General features: G+C 41.7%; 1 protein-coding gene across 2 annotated transcripts; it reads right to left on the reverse strand.

Moving 5' to 3' along the window:
- Positions 1-522: 522 nt before the first annotated feature.
- Positions 523-3776, reverse strand: LOC133810773 (uncharacterized). 2 transcript variants are annotated; one of them, XM_062246081.1, is made up of 7 exons: positions 3553-3776; positions 3085-3336; positions 2775-2873; positions 2562-2612; positions 2332-2419; positions 1823-1922; positions 523-617 (listed from the first exon to the last, which is right to left on the reverse strand). In XM_062246081.1, exons 2-7 carry the CDS (start codon positions 3235-3237, stop codon positions 593-595), a joined length of 516 nt encoding a protein of 171 aa, XP_062102065.1. In that variant the 5' UTR covers positions 3238-3336; positions 3553-3776; the 3' UTR covers positions 523-592. The 2 variants fall into 2 exon arrangements, with proteins under 2 accessions (XP_062102065.1, XP_062102066.1); XM_062246082.1 differs by lacking the exon at positions 523-617 and adding an exon at positions 677-1025 and having other exon boundaries at positions 3553-3775.
- Positions 3777-15228: the final 11452 nt, after the last annotated feature.

Here is a 15228-nt window from a genome sequence, read left to right on the forward strand (position 1 = left end):
CAGTTATTAGGTGTCGCCATTGTTGGCTACGCCGACAGTTATTAGGTGTCGCCATTGCTGCTTACGCCGACAGTTATTAAGTGTCGCCATTGCTGGCTACGCCGACAGTTATTAGGTGTCGCCATTGCTGACTACGCCGACAGTTATAAAGTGTCGTTGCTGCTGGCAACGCCGACAGTTATTAAGTGTCGCGATTGCTGGCTATGCCAACGAATTTTTTTTAGGACGTGCAATGCGTGCTCTTAAAAGTTACTTTTAATTTTTTTTAAATTAATTTATATTTATTTTAAATTAAAAATTATGATTTAAGTGAAATATTTATATACAAATCTAAAAACTTATAATAACAAATTTTTTACAATGAGCTAATTATATTAACAATTTAATTATTTTTTTTTAAAAAAAAAAACTAACTTTTACAATTGAAATTAATCTATCTATTACATACAATGATAGAACACAACAAAACTATATACATAAATAAAAACATCACTGTACATAATTCTTACAAACAAGAAAGAAAATAATACCCAACAACTTGAAGAAGAATTTCTTATTGCCTTGGTTCTCTTATATAATTGTTTTGGTTCTCTTAAATATCCAAGTAGAGTTTTAGCCTACAATATAGAATAAACAAAAGTCAAACCAAAACTAAAATAAATTCCAAAATCCATCAGAACTTCCAAGGCATAATCTCAATATGATACATCTGTTCTTGAGATTTTAATCAATAATTATGACTAAATTGGTATACGATAATTAGTACATCACAAGCTTATATAAGGCCCCATGAAGTTATGGACAATGTGGTGAAGCATGTAGAGACAATTGTTCTCATTCTAAATTTTAACAAACACAGACAATCTGGGAAGTCACAAATCAGAGTTTGAATACAACAAACAAGACAAACTTATATATTTTGATTCCTTTCTTTCTTGAGTTGAAAGAGAATCAGCAGAGTTCATCACCACTAACACTGAGAAGAGAAGCTGAACAACTCCTTCACATGCATGAGTCATGCCTCACTGATGGAAATGCAGAATGAAAATTATACATTAATATATCAACATGAAATGAATATAGCAAAAATATACCAAACAAACCACACATAAGTCATAACACTTTTCTATCTGAAACAACTAAGTGTAAGTCTATGCCAACCTGTTCAGCAGCTTAAACTCAGAATAAGTTATAAATATATAATAAATAATTAAACCTCACATAAATTAATATAAACTCAGCAACTAATTCAAGTACTTTACTTTGTATGTGAGAAGATACTTCAACTTAGTCAAGCCATAGCAAAAAGCAAGAGAATAGCCGAAAGTAGTTTCTATGGTGCAATTATTAACATCAACCGTACAGCTCTTCAATAATTAAAAGTAAACTTTCAAACAAAAAAATTAATGGCATGTAGAATCTAACAAAACTCAATCAGCAGTTGCAAACTTGATACCTTCACCAAAATAAAACCTATTACTAGAAACAATTTTTGCCTGTGTGCCTAATTATAAATAGTATATGAATAAAAAGAGAATCATTGAGAACTCTCACCCCTCCTCAAAACAAATATTACCTTACTTTCAAACCACTTCTTACAAAACTTAACCTTGTATAGTTCTTTCTTGTGTGAAGGAAACAGTAAATGAATACATCCTATACTATTACTGTTCTTCAACCACTAATGATCATGTCAAAATTTCTGAATATTTTTTAAATAATAATAATTTGAGGAATTAGAAAGACCAATCAAACAGGACACAAAAATGTTCACAAAAATTTTGTGTTCAAGAGGTTGTTAGATCCTGGAACATTAATATACCTATTAGGAATTGGGAGTGGCACTGCATAGAGTTGCTCTCCACTGGCTATCAAAGGTGGAGCAACTCTTAGCTGCATTGCTTGGGCTGCTGCTGTAGCTCCTGCATTGATTTTTCAAAAATAAATATTCTTTTCTTTATTATTATTATTTTTATTTTACATGAAAGCATAGTGTTTCCAATATAAAAGAAAAGTCCAACTTAAAATATTGGAATATTAATAAACTTCTGAGTTGTAAGTCATTACTGATGCTGCTTTTCTCATTACACTTTCATATATAATATGTGATTTATTTATCTAAGCTAAATCATCTGTTATAAATGCACTCTAGCAGTGAACGTATCATTTTGCATTGTCAAAGAAATTTTATTTATCAATTCTTAGTTTTTACTATGTAGAAGATAACATATATAGTCATATTATCAAGAAAATCATTGTAAATATATATTTCGCGAGAACAACATATTACTCAGTAGATGAAAGACAGTAGCAACTATACAATAATAATACCTTGGTGCTTTGGAAACTGAGTCTGATGGGGAGACGACAATGGATGAGCAAATGGTGAAGAGAGAGTTGTCACGCCCTGAACCATCTCCTACAATATACAAGTGGAATACAACTAAGCTACTAGATAAAAACTAATTAAAAAATATTAATTTTGAAACCAAAGCAAACAATTCATATGCATTTGAAAAACTAAATCCAGTATCCCATTATATTGATGTAGTGTATCTTACTTGAGAAACTGAATGCACATAAACTAGCTGCCCGAGTCGTCCAACCATGACCTAGATTTTAGAAGGAATTTATTAACTAGATCATGAGAGCTAAAAGTAAAATAGAACAACCATCTAACAGAATCTAGACAGATGTGTTTTGGCAATTCAGTATAAATACTAAAAATCCTTTTTGGACATCAAACACGAATACTTAAAAAGTGATGCACTTACTGATTGAGAATTTGGATGCACAATGCCTGGTCCAGCCTGAATAGGATATTGGCTAGAATATCTAAGTGGTTGCATCCTGCTTCCCATATGTCCAACAATCTACAGCTATAAAGAAAACTCTCAATAAGAATAATAACCATAAGGCTACTCAGCTAAACAATTTTTTAATATCAAAGAAATACTTAAATTCAAGTTACTTTTCTCGAAAAGGTTATTTCAAACATGGAAGATCAGTCTAAAGGACATGCTAGATCAAGTATCAATATAAAATATCACTCACAAGAATTCAATAACATTTAATGATACTTACAGGTTGCGGAAATTGAGAAGCCGCAACAACATTTCCAGTTGGAAAATTACCATAAGGGAGAATCTTAACAGGAACAGATGAATGAGATCCAAAAGGGCTTAATCCAAGCTCTGACTGAGCAAGAACATGTATCGCAGAAGAGTGGTTTGGCATATAACCTAAGCCAACAACTGTTTGTACTGCAAGAGTTGTTGATGTGGAATTTGTAAAAGATGGGGAGAATATTTTTGTTGCTGGGTTGAGTTTAAATTCCTGTAGTGAAAGAGCAAAAAATATATATAACCCAATTACAGAGCACGTAGAAAAAATAAGAAGAATCTGCCAAAAATAAAGCAGAGATTAATTCCTTGAATTATTAGTTGTTTCTGCTAGCCAGCAGTGTTTATACCAATAACCAAACCTGTGATAAAAAAATCTCAGACAAGAAACAACATTTTATTACTAATAGTTAAGTGAATAAATGGGTACCTTGCAGAGGAGACGTGTGGCTGGTTGTTCAGCGTCGGCGGCGTCGGAGGTGGCTGGTGGTGCGGGTCACACGCGGCTGGCTGGTGGCTGAAGAAGAGGCTGAACGTTGGCTGGAATGTTGGCTGGAAGAAAGATGAGCGTTTGGCTGGAAGAAAGAAAGGGGAAGAGGGGAAAAGAGGGAAAAAGATATGTTTGGGGGAAACTAAATTTTGTTTTAAGGGGCAATGCCAATACCTACTGGTGTCCTTATTGCCTCTATAACTCTATAAGGTGTCCTTATTGCCTCCAATAACGACAGTTTATAGCTGTCGGCATTGCTCCTTAAAAAAAATCAATTTACCAACAACGACACCTTTTAAATGTCGTCATTGCTCTTATATGTTTTTATAAAAAAATTATTTAAACATATATATATATTAATAAAAAAAATCATAATTAATAAATTTATACATTAATTTTTTTACAATATATTTTCAAAAAATAAAACAACTCTTTTTTAACTAATACAAATTTTATAAATGTGTTAAAGAATAATATAGTTAATTTAATTTATAAATATGTTAAAGAATAATAAATTTAAATTTTGATATAAAAATTATTATAAATACCAAAGCTAATAATATAAAAAATTTATAAACAAAAAAAATCTAGTTTTAAAAGTTTTTAATAAATACATAAATTTTACAAATATATATTTACATAATTTACTTTATTTTTAAAATTATACTTTTCATTAATTTTTTTATAATATGTCCAATTAATAAAAAAAAATATTTTTAACTAATACAAATTTTATAAATGTGTTAAAGAATAATATAGTTAATTTTATAAATATGTTAAAAAATAATAAATTTAAATTTTGATATAAAAATTATTATAAATACCAAAGCTAATAATATAAAAAATTTATAAACAAAAAAAAATCTAGTTTTAAAAGTTTTTAATAAATACATAAATTTTATAAATATATATTTACATAATTTACTTTATTTTTAAAATTATACTTTTCATTAATTTTTTTACAATATGTCCAATTAATAAAAAAATTATTTTTAACTAATACAAATTTTATAAATGTGTTAAAGAATAATATAGTTAATTTTATAAATATGTTAAAAAATAATAAATTTAAATTTTGATATAAAAATTATTATAAATACCAAAGCTAATAATATAAAAAATTTATAAACAAAAAAAATATAGTTTTAAAAGTTTTTAATAAATACATAAATTTTATAAATATTGTTACACCCGGATTTCGAGCTATGTTAATTATGACCTCGAAAGTTGGATTCGCAAATCAGTGGACTCATAAGGTTGGAAACATACTCCAGGATTGTATGTCGAGCTTGCAGGATATAGACGACCTCGAGTATGGTGACCTCGAAGTATTCATGATCTCGGAAGATAGCTCCGGGAACACACTCATCTTCAGGGACGACTTCGGATCAGGGGTCCGGAGCTCGACGCACGTACGATCTCGAAAGCCATGTGGCCTCGGGAGATGTTTCTAGCTCGATAGATGACGGGAAACCTGGGAGGCTAAAACCTTAGAGATACGCGATAACCACCTTGAATATCTACAAATGTTATTAATATGAGATGTAATCTTCATTTATTATTGTAAATCCCCTAGAATCGTGGGATATTATTTGGTCAGTAATATGTCTCCTGGTCTTCAGGGGACGTTTCCTTTTATATCTGGTTATGGGCATTTAAAGCCATTAATTTTATTTATACAAAAAGAGTAACTACCCAAAATATGTGGGATAGTATTCTTTAGCCTTCTCTATAAATAGAGAGGCCATGCACCATTGTAGAGGACCGAAAATTCTGATCCTTGAGAGAAAACTCTGGAGAATTCATTCTTGAAGAATTCCTAGAGATAATCTTGAGTTTAATAACAAAGACTCGTGGACTAGGCAGATTTAACTGCTGAACCACATAAAAATCGTGTGTTTACATTGTTTATTTCAATTGGCCATTTTCAGTTATTGTTTACGTGCTCTTCTTTTACTGTTTGACGAAAAACGGCGTCAACAGTTTGGTGCTTTCATTGAGCGCCTTAAGCGTCCATCCCTGAAAAAATCATGGCCACAAACAATCAGAACACCCCTAATGAAAACTACCCAAGGCGTCCTGGAAAACAACCAATGGAGAACCCGGATGCTGAGGAGAGAAGTGGGTCCTCTGATTCCCGGGGACCACCGCCTCCGCCAAGGGATGAGGATATGTACTACAATCCTGAGCGTTACGTTCCTATTGTAGAACTGGAAAACCGGCAGTTGAAATAGCTGTTGGCAGAGGCCAACAAATGAAATGAGGAGTTGACTAGGATAGCCGCAGAGGCGCAGGTGGCTCAGCCCCCGCCTCCGCGCGAAGACCAAGTCCCTCCTCCAAGGGATGTGCATGTTCCTCCCCGGAGGCCCCGTGGACGTCCACGAAAGGATGCTGCCACAAGGAGGCCGACTCAACCTTCGGCGCCAGCAGAGCCATCTGCTCCTCCTAGGCCTCAAAGGAATACCCGAGCTCGGGTCCCGCCTAACCCGCCTGTGGAAGTGCCTGCAGGAACTGAGAATAACCGAACCCCTGCAGAGGCTCGGACTTAGGTACCTGGTAGCGCACCAAATGCAACTGACCCATCTCGGGAAAATTCAGGACCCTCTCGGCCGCGACAAGGGTGGCAGCCACTGTCGCCTATACGGTTCCCTCCGTCACCCATAAGATATCATTCGCCGCCCCGCAGAAACGCTCAACCTGCTCGAGACCAGGATCAAGGGCGTGCAGGGAATGGACAAGGGAACAGGGAGACTTTCCAGGAGCGGAGAGGCGCTCCATCTGAGAAAAGTCAGACGTCTCGGTCTCGCACCGCGGAGACGAGACGACGTGGAAAGAATCCATCTCGAAATAACCGCGCAATGAGTTTTACCAGTGAAGATTCCGGAGATACCAGGTCGGTCAGTAAGCATGACCGAGGTCGTAAGAATACTGGAAGTCGCAAGAATCGTCCCGACCTGCGCAATCATCTGAATCAGAGTCGGGGGAATGGAGATCAAACAAATCCGGACCTGAGGGATCGCTTGAATAGGCGTAGAGATCCCTCGCGGAGACGCGAGCCTGGAATTACGATCAATGACAGTCAATTCCAGACAACACCTCCTACTGACCCAGTCCAAGAAAGAATCGATCAGCTCGAAAGAGCCTTTAGGCTTTTGAAGAATGAACGGGGAAATGGTCGATACGAGGACTCTGATGAGGAGCTCGAGTCGTTTGCTCCCCATATTTCTGACACTCAATTTCCTCAAGGGTTTCATATTCCTCACGTCCCTACATTTGAAGGAAAGACCGACCCGTGTAGTCACCTGAGCACGTTCAACACGATCATGAGAGCCAGTAACGTGGGTTACGAGCTCAGGTGCATGTTGTTTCCAACATCATTGGCAGGTCCTGCCAAAAGTTGGTTCGAAAAGTACAAGAGACACTCGATAACCTCATGGGAGCAGTTGTCCAAAGACTTTAAGAAGCAGTTCAGAGCAATGGTAGGGGTCAGACCAGAAGCATCCACCTTAACTAACGTCCGACAGCAACCGGGTGAAACATTGAAGAGTTACTTGACAAGATTTAATCTGGAAGTAGCCCGAGCTCGGGATGTGGATGACAGTGGACACCTCATGGCTATCCGAGCTGGCGTATTACCGGGAAGTGCCCTTTGGGAAGATATGCAAGGGAAACCGGTAAGGTCGATAACCGAGTTTAACAGACGAGCGCAGAGGTTTGTCAATGTAGAGGAAGCGAGGTCGATGCTCAAAGCGACCTCCCAGTCCGAAACTACAACGATAAACATCAACTCTGCCTCAACCTCGACAGACCCAGCGGCATCAAAGCCTGCCTCGGAGAACCCATCCAAGAGGAAAAAGAACGAAGGAAGTAATCCCGAAGCTGAGGGAGGAAAGAAAAAGAAAGGAGAGAGATATTTCTCCGTGTATAAAGTGCACACCGAGCTCAATGAGTCTCGGGAAAACATATACCTGGCTAATGAAAACCAGGTCCCCTTCAGGCGTCCGGACCCAATGAGAAATAAAAAATTCAAGAGGGATTCCAGTAAGTATTGCCGGTTCCACAGAGACACCGGGCACACAACTGATGAATGTCGACAACTGAAGGACGAGATTGAAGGGTTGATCTCGAGAGGTTATTTCCGGCAGTATGTCAAAAACCAGAATACTAGTCAGACGGCCGCAAGCCAGAGAGTAGCCGCGCCTCCGACGACACAAAATAATAACTCTCGATCTCGGGAAGAGGACAGCCCCCCCCCCCCCCCCGATAGATGGAGAGGACGTAATAACCATCTCGGGAGGGCCTCATCTCGCAGGAGGAGGCAGGAATGCCCAAAAGAGATATGTTAACGAGCTTAAGACAGGGGACGGGTCTCCTTATGAACCCGAACCTAGGGTACCTAAAAGCCAGAGGATTGAATCACAACCCATAACCTTCACTGAGGAGGATGCCTCCCATGTTCAGTTCCCACATCATGATCCGCTGGTTATTACTCTTCAGCTCGCCAACAAAAGAGTCCACCGAGTTCTCATAGATAATGGGAGCTCAGTCAACATCCTTTACAAAGCGACCCTCGAGAAAATGGGACTCTCCCTTCGCGACCTGAAGGCATGTGCAACTACTTTGTACGGATTTTCAGGAGAAGGAACTGCCTGCATGGGATCCATTGAGCTCCCCGTGACCCTGGGAGACTATCCAGTCTCAGTGACCAAGATAATGGAGTTCGTGGTGGTAGACTTGCCATCTGCCTACAATGTGCTGCTCGGGAGACCCGCCCTGGTCGGGCTGGGGGCAGTTTCATCAGTGAGGCATCTGGCCCTTAAGTTCCCGAATCCTAGCGGAGTCGGGACATTAAAAGGGGACCAGCTGGCAGGGAGAGAGTGCTATAGCATCTCTTTGAGAAAGAAGCAAACGAGCGCTCAGGCACTCGTTACCATACAAAATAAAGATGGAACGGTCTTAGAAATCGACGAGGAGATTGATCCGAGGATTGAGGAGAAAGTTGACCTCGAACCTCTAGAGGAGCTCGAAGAAATTCAGCTCGAGGAAGCTGAACCCTTGAGAAAGGTGAAGGTCGAAAAACACCTCCTAGATGAGACAAAATAGCAATTAATTTGCTTCCTGAAGAAAAACCAGGATGTCTTCGCATGGTCGCATTCTGACATGGTGGGGATAAGCCCAAATGTAGCAAGCCATGCTCTAAACATAGACAAACGTTTTCCCCCAAAGCAACAAAAGCAAAGGCAGCTGGACGAAAACAGGAAGAAAGCACTGAAGGAGGAGGTTGACAGGTTAAAGGCAAACCATTTCATTAGGGACGCCTTTTACCCTGACTGGGTAGCCAATCCGGTGTTGGTCCCAAAGCCCAATGGGACGTGGAGAACCTGTATTGACTACTCAGATCTCAACAAAGCTTGCCCAAAAGATTGTTTTCCGTTACCAAGGATTGACCAGCTCGTGGATGCCACAGCGGGGCATGGCTTGATGTCGTTCATGGATGCCTATTCTGGATATAACCAGATTCCCATGCACGCCCCAGACCAAGAACATACGAGCTTCATCACGGATAAAGGGCTATATTGTTATAATGTCATGCCATTCGGGCTCAAGAATGCTGGAGCCACATACCAGCGGCTCGTAAACATGATGTTTTTGGAACAAATTGGGAACAACATGGAGGTTTATGTTGATGACATGCTTGTCAAGTCTCAACTTAACAAGAACCATGTTGATGACCTCGAAGAGTGCTTCGGCGTGCTCAAGAAGTATAACATGAAGCTAAATCCTCAGAAGTGCACTTTTGGGGTATCTTCGAGAAAGTTTCTGGGCTTTATTGTAAACTCTCGTGGAATCGAGGCTAACCCCGACAAGATCAAGGCCCTAATTGATATGCCTTCACCTCGAAGGCATAAGGATGTCCAAAGTCTGACTGGCAGGATGGCGGCCCTAAGCAGATTCATCTCGAAATCTACAGATCGTGGTCTTCCATTTTTCAACTTATTGAGAGGAGGTAAGAAGTTTGAATGGATGGAGGAATGCGAGCTGGCCTTTCAGGAGCTCAAAAAGCACCTTGCGGAATCACCCATCCTGTCAAAACCCGAAATGGGGGAAATACTGTACCTATACCTTTCAACTACCAAACATGCAATAAGCGCAGTGCTCGCCTGAGAAAAAGAGAGGGTGCAGAGACCCGTTTACTACATCAGTAAAAGATTACTGGGGGCAGAGTCAAGATATCCATTGATGGAAAAACTCGCGCTCAGTCTAATTCATTCATCTCGGAAGCTCCGCCCCTACTTTCAGGCACATCCCATCCATGTGCTGACTGATCAACCACTTAGACAAGTCTTATCTAAACCAGAAGCTTCAGGTCGACTTCTTAAATGGGATGTTGAGCTCGGACAGTTCGAGATCACCTACCACCCGAGAACGACCATTAAAGCACAGGCATTGGCAGACTTTATAGTGGAATGTACGGGTATAGCCGAAGACGAGGTAATAACCATGGCCCACGAGCTGTGGAAACTCTACGTCGACGGCTCGTCAAATGAAAATGGAGCAGGGGCAGGGGTCATTTTGGTTACCCCTGCAGGAAGCAGATTTCATTCCGCCCTAAGATTTGACTTTAAAGCATCGAATAATGAGGCCGAATACGAGGCTTTACTCGCGGGACTTCGTATAGCTAATGAGCTCAAAGCTAAAGCTATACATTGCTACAGTGACTCCCAGCTCGTGGTTAATCAAATCTTGGGAGAATATCAGGCTCGCGGCACGAGAATGGCAGCTTATTTGGAAAAGGAAAAACCCGCGTTAGAGTGTTTCGAATTCTATACAATCGAACAAGTTCCCCGCGAGCAGAACTCGAATGCAGATGCATTAGCTCGACTCGCCACGTCCCTCGAAAACGAAGAGCTGAATGTGGTGCCCGTAGAAAATCTATCAGCACCTAGCATTAACGAGCCAGAAGAGAAAGATGTGTGTATGATCGAAACAGAGCCGACCTGGATGACCCCCATAGTTGATTATCTCGAAAACGGAGTTCTTCCAAAAGATCGGAGCCAAGCTCGAAAGTTGATGTATCAACTTCCCCGTTACACAATTATGGATGGAAGGCTATACCGAAGGGGATATTCCATGCCGTTACTCAGGTGCGTAACCCCTCCCGAAGCTAAGAAAATCATTAAAGAAATCCATGAAGGATTCTGCGGAGATCACACCGGGGGGCATAGCCTATCCAAGAAGATAATACGCCAGGGATATTTCTGGCCAACCATTAAAACGGATTCTTTCGATTATGTGAAGAAATGCGACAAATGCCAGAGATTCGCCACGATACCCCGAGCTCCACCATCCGAGCTGACCATGTTGACATCCCCATGGCCTTTTGCAGTATGGGGGATCGACCTCATAGGCTCTCTCCCAACTGGCAAAGGCGGAGTAAAATATGCTGTAGTCGCGTGGATTACTTCACAAAATGGACGGAGGCTGAACCATTGGCGACCATAACTTCGAAAAAGATCCTTGATTTCGTGGTAAAAAACATCGTATGCCGATACGGAGTATCGAGGAAGATCGTATCCGATAACGGAACCCAGTTCGATTGCGATTTGTTCACCAACTTTTGTGAAAAGAACGGCATAATAAAGAGTTTTTCATCAGTGGCTCACCCTCAAGCGAATGGTCAGGTCGAAGCTGTTAACAAAACTCTCAAGAGTTCACTAAAGAAAAAGTTGGAGGAAGCAAAGGGACGATGGCCCGAGGAATTGCCTCAAGTCCTTTGGGGGTATAGGACCACAGCTCGGACATCAACAGGACATACCCCATTCTCTCTAGCATACGGCTGCGAGGCAATGTTGCCTATCGAGGTCGAAATCCCAACGATCTGAACTCAAATTTACGATCAGAATTCAAATCACACTCAGCTCGAAGAAACCCTAGACTTGATCGAAGAAGAAAGAGAAGAGGCTCAGCTGAGAAATGCCGATTACCAGCAACGCACTATCAGATATTTCAACAAGAGGGTTCGAGATCGAAAGTTCGGAATGGGAGATCTGGTGTTGAGGCGCGTATTCTTAGCAACCCGAGATCCAGCAGCTGGAGTGCTCGGGCCGAATTGGGAAGGACCATACCAGATAGAGTCAGTAATCCGACCTGGCGTATATAAACTTGCGAGATTGGACGGGAGCCTAGTACCGCGAGCATGGAATGACGAACACCTTAGACCTTACTATCAGTAGTATAGGAAGTGTGCTGCCTATAACCATGATTTTCTATATGTATTAGCTTGTCTGTTTTTGAATTCCATCAAATAAAAGATCTATTTTGTTCAATATGTAATCTCTTTTTGTTTTTATTTTTTATTTTTGCAATCTCTTAATTTAATAACCTATGGTCACACTCATAGGATATTAAGGGGGCATCATTGGTATATATACCATCAGCTTAAAAAATAAAAAATATATACAAAGTAATTGGATATAACCAAGTACGCGAGTTTAGATAGTTCGGACATAACGGAATTATCAAAAACATAAAGTATTTGGATGTAACCAAGTACGCGAGCCTAGATAGTTCGAACATATCCGAATTATCAAAAAGTATTTGGATATAACCAAGTACGCGAGCTTAGATAGTTCGGACATAACCGAATTATCAAAAACATCAAGTATTTGGGTGTAACTAAATACGTGAGCTTAGATAGTTCGGACATAACCGAACCATCAAAAACCTAAAACATTTGGAGTTAACCAGATGTGCAAACTTAACAGGTTTGGAACGAACCGGCCAAAAAATTGATCGATGATAAGTAAGAGCCTAAACCTACTTCGAGATAAGTTGAGATCGAGGCTGGAATATCTTAAATAAAATAGTTTCGAACTCTTAACCTCGGAGCAAAAAATGAGGATGAGGAAAAATGACTAAACAAAAAAGATATAACCAAATCATATACGTTACATACCATACAAGTACTTCCGGGTTCATGGTTAAAGTAATATCCGACCTTGATAAATAACGAGGTCGGAAGCGGATAATTCGAACAGACTATGCATGAATGCATCGAGTTTCGAGCCTAAAATCCAAACTATGTTTGTATGAATAAATAAACATAACTGATTCATCAACAAAAAATGTGAAAAATATTTCGAGCCAAGAAATGTAAAGCATGTAAAAGAATAGTTAAAGAAATTATATCAGCCCCGTGGGCATAAATTAAAATAATTACAAAATAAGGGGACGCAGCCCCAATAAATGATCTCCCCGAGGTCAGATTCAAGGAAGAGGAGTCTCCTTGGCCTTCCCAGCATCTGCAACACCGGATTCCTCAGGACGAATAGCATGACTATCCTCCTGAACTTCCCCCGAAACGGCGTCCTGAGCAGCATTTTCCTTCTCGAGCTGCTCAGCCTTCTCCTTCTCGAGCTGCTCAGCCTTCTCCTTCTCGAGCTGTTCAGCTTCTTCCTTATCGAGCCAAGCATTCCACCTTTCAAGAAGCGGCGCCTCGTGAGGACCTAAGAAGCTGGTGTCCAGATCTTCATTGTAGGCCCACATCCGGTACATGGCCGAGTCGACCGCCTTCTCTTTCTTCTCTTTGTACTCGGCAAGGAGACGAGCTTTTGCATCCTCCATAATGTCGAAGGTGGCGGCCTTGTCCTCTTCAAGCTTCTTATTGGTCTCTCGAAGCTGGGCGATCTCTTTTTTATGCTCCTCAAGCTCGGCCTTCATACCCTCACGCTCCTTAACTCCCGCCTCGAGCTTCGCATTCGCTGCCTTCAGATCATCGCTCGCCTTGAGGTGAAGATCTTTCGCCTCTTGAGCATGAGTCTTGCTCGAATGGATCTGATGGTTTAACTGGTAATTGAGCTGAGCAGTAAAGGCGAGAGCCTGAAAAGGAAATAAACCACCATTAGCTCCAGGTCAGTATGATTACAAGTAGAAAATGAAGGGGTATAGAAGAATACTTACCGCGGCAGTGTGCTCGATACTCTTCTCATAAAGAGCAGTGCAGTCTCGGGTATCATTTAAGCACTGCCACTGGGGAACTTCGAGGCTGCCATAGCTCTGGCCGATCCGGGACATGACATCCGAGACCAGCGTGGATCCATGGGACCCAGCAGCATTGTCCATCGCATATGCATCCATATGGGTGGAGATTGACAGCTTCTGAACTCGGGAAGCAGAAGGCCTTTTGGAAAGCGGAGCAGAGGGTGATTGAGCCTCCACAAGAGGTTGGGGCCCAACCGTGATGAGGGCACCAACGGTAGTCGGTGCCACCGTAGAGGCGACGGCCTGCGAGGATGGTGCCGTCGTGGAAGTGCCGGCCTGGGTGGTCGATGCAGCAACAGAGCTCGGAACCGGCGGAGCAAGGGGAGGTGTTTTCTTGGACCTCTTAGAGCCTTTGCCCGGCTGGCCAGTCTTCAGCGACCCCGCCCTAGGGCGTTTGCTCCTCTTGGCACCAGCAGTGTCGATGAGGGTGTCAAGGTCGGAGTCCATCTCGCCTGCACAAGTCACAACACGGTGAGCAAAGTGAAGCACACAAGTTGTTTCAGTATCACAGATATAGAGTGATGATAGAAGAAACCTAACTGGAACTCTCCCCCGAGCTCGAGCTTGGGGACCATGAAATTCCCCCGTCTTCAGAGGAGGCGGGGGGAGTGCCTTCCCTATAAGTAGGTGATAACCTCGAGAGGTCCCTATAATCATTGGTCCCATACTGCATAGCTATCCCATTCCACACCTCGTCCGTGGTGTACATGGTGTTGTATTTCCCGAGCCCACTATCAAACCTATGGACACAGTCATCTACCCAACTCCATATGTAGAAGTGGTATCTATCCTGTGGGCACGAGACTAACCTATTGGGCTTGTGTTTTAGTAAAGTGGGGGACCACATTCTCGAAGTAGGGAGGACTTTACCTTCATCTGAATCCGAGCTCGAAGCCTCATCATTGGCCTCATTCCCAGATCGCGGACTCCTCAGGCAAACTGGGAGTGATGGCCTCGTTTCTCTCCTCGGAAGAAGGGCGCCTGTGGGCAGTGGCACCTCCTCCTAGTGTTCATATTTTTTATTGGACTAGTCAGAGGTTGACTGGCCCTCTCCCAACAGCCCACAAGCTCGGAGCTTGCCCTCATGTAATAGGTACGAGAGAGACCTCCTGCCATAAGGGAGTTGGAGCAAGGCCTCTCTGTGCCCCTTCATTGCTTCATCAGGGGTGGGACGCTGAAAATTAGCTGAAAGGCGAAACACAAATTAACTAAATATGGATTTAAGAACTAAAGTCTCGAGCACAGAAATAAAGGTAACGAGAATACTTACGAATCCGTCTGAACGAATAATGTCGAGACGGGGACAGACCATCTGTCCAGAATAAGGCTCTTTTGAAATCAGGCGGGTGGTTGGGAAGATCCTCAAAAACCTTCGTCTCCTTGAGGTAGCTCGAGAGGTAGTAAAAGCCATCCCCTCCCCGAGCTCGGGAGGGGTTACTTTTTAAACAAAAGAGATATAAAATCTCTTGAGGTGAAGGTCCTTTCCATCCCAGCTCGTGGTACAAGGACCTCAGGGCAGACAGCACCCTGTACGAATTGGTGTTGAGTTGGAACGGAGCCAACCCAACGAAATCA

This window comes from Humulus lupulus, chromosome 1 (assembly GCF_963169125.1).
Source record: "Humulus lupulus chromosome 1, drHumLupu1.1, whole genome shotgun sequence".
Taxonomy (NCBI): domain Eukaryota; kingdom Viridiplantae; phylum Streptophyta; class Magnoliopsida; order Rosales; family Cannabaceae; genus Humulus; species Humulus lupulus.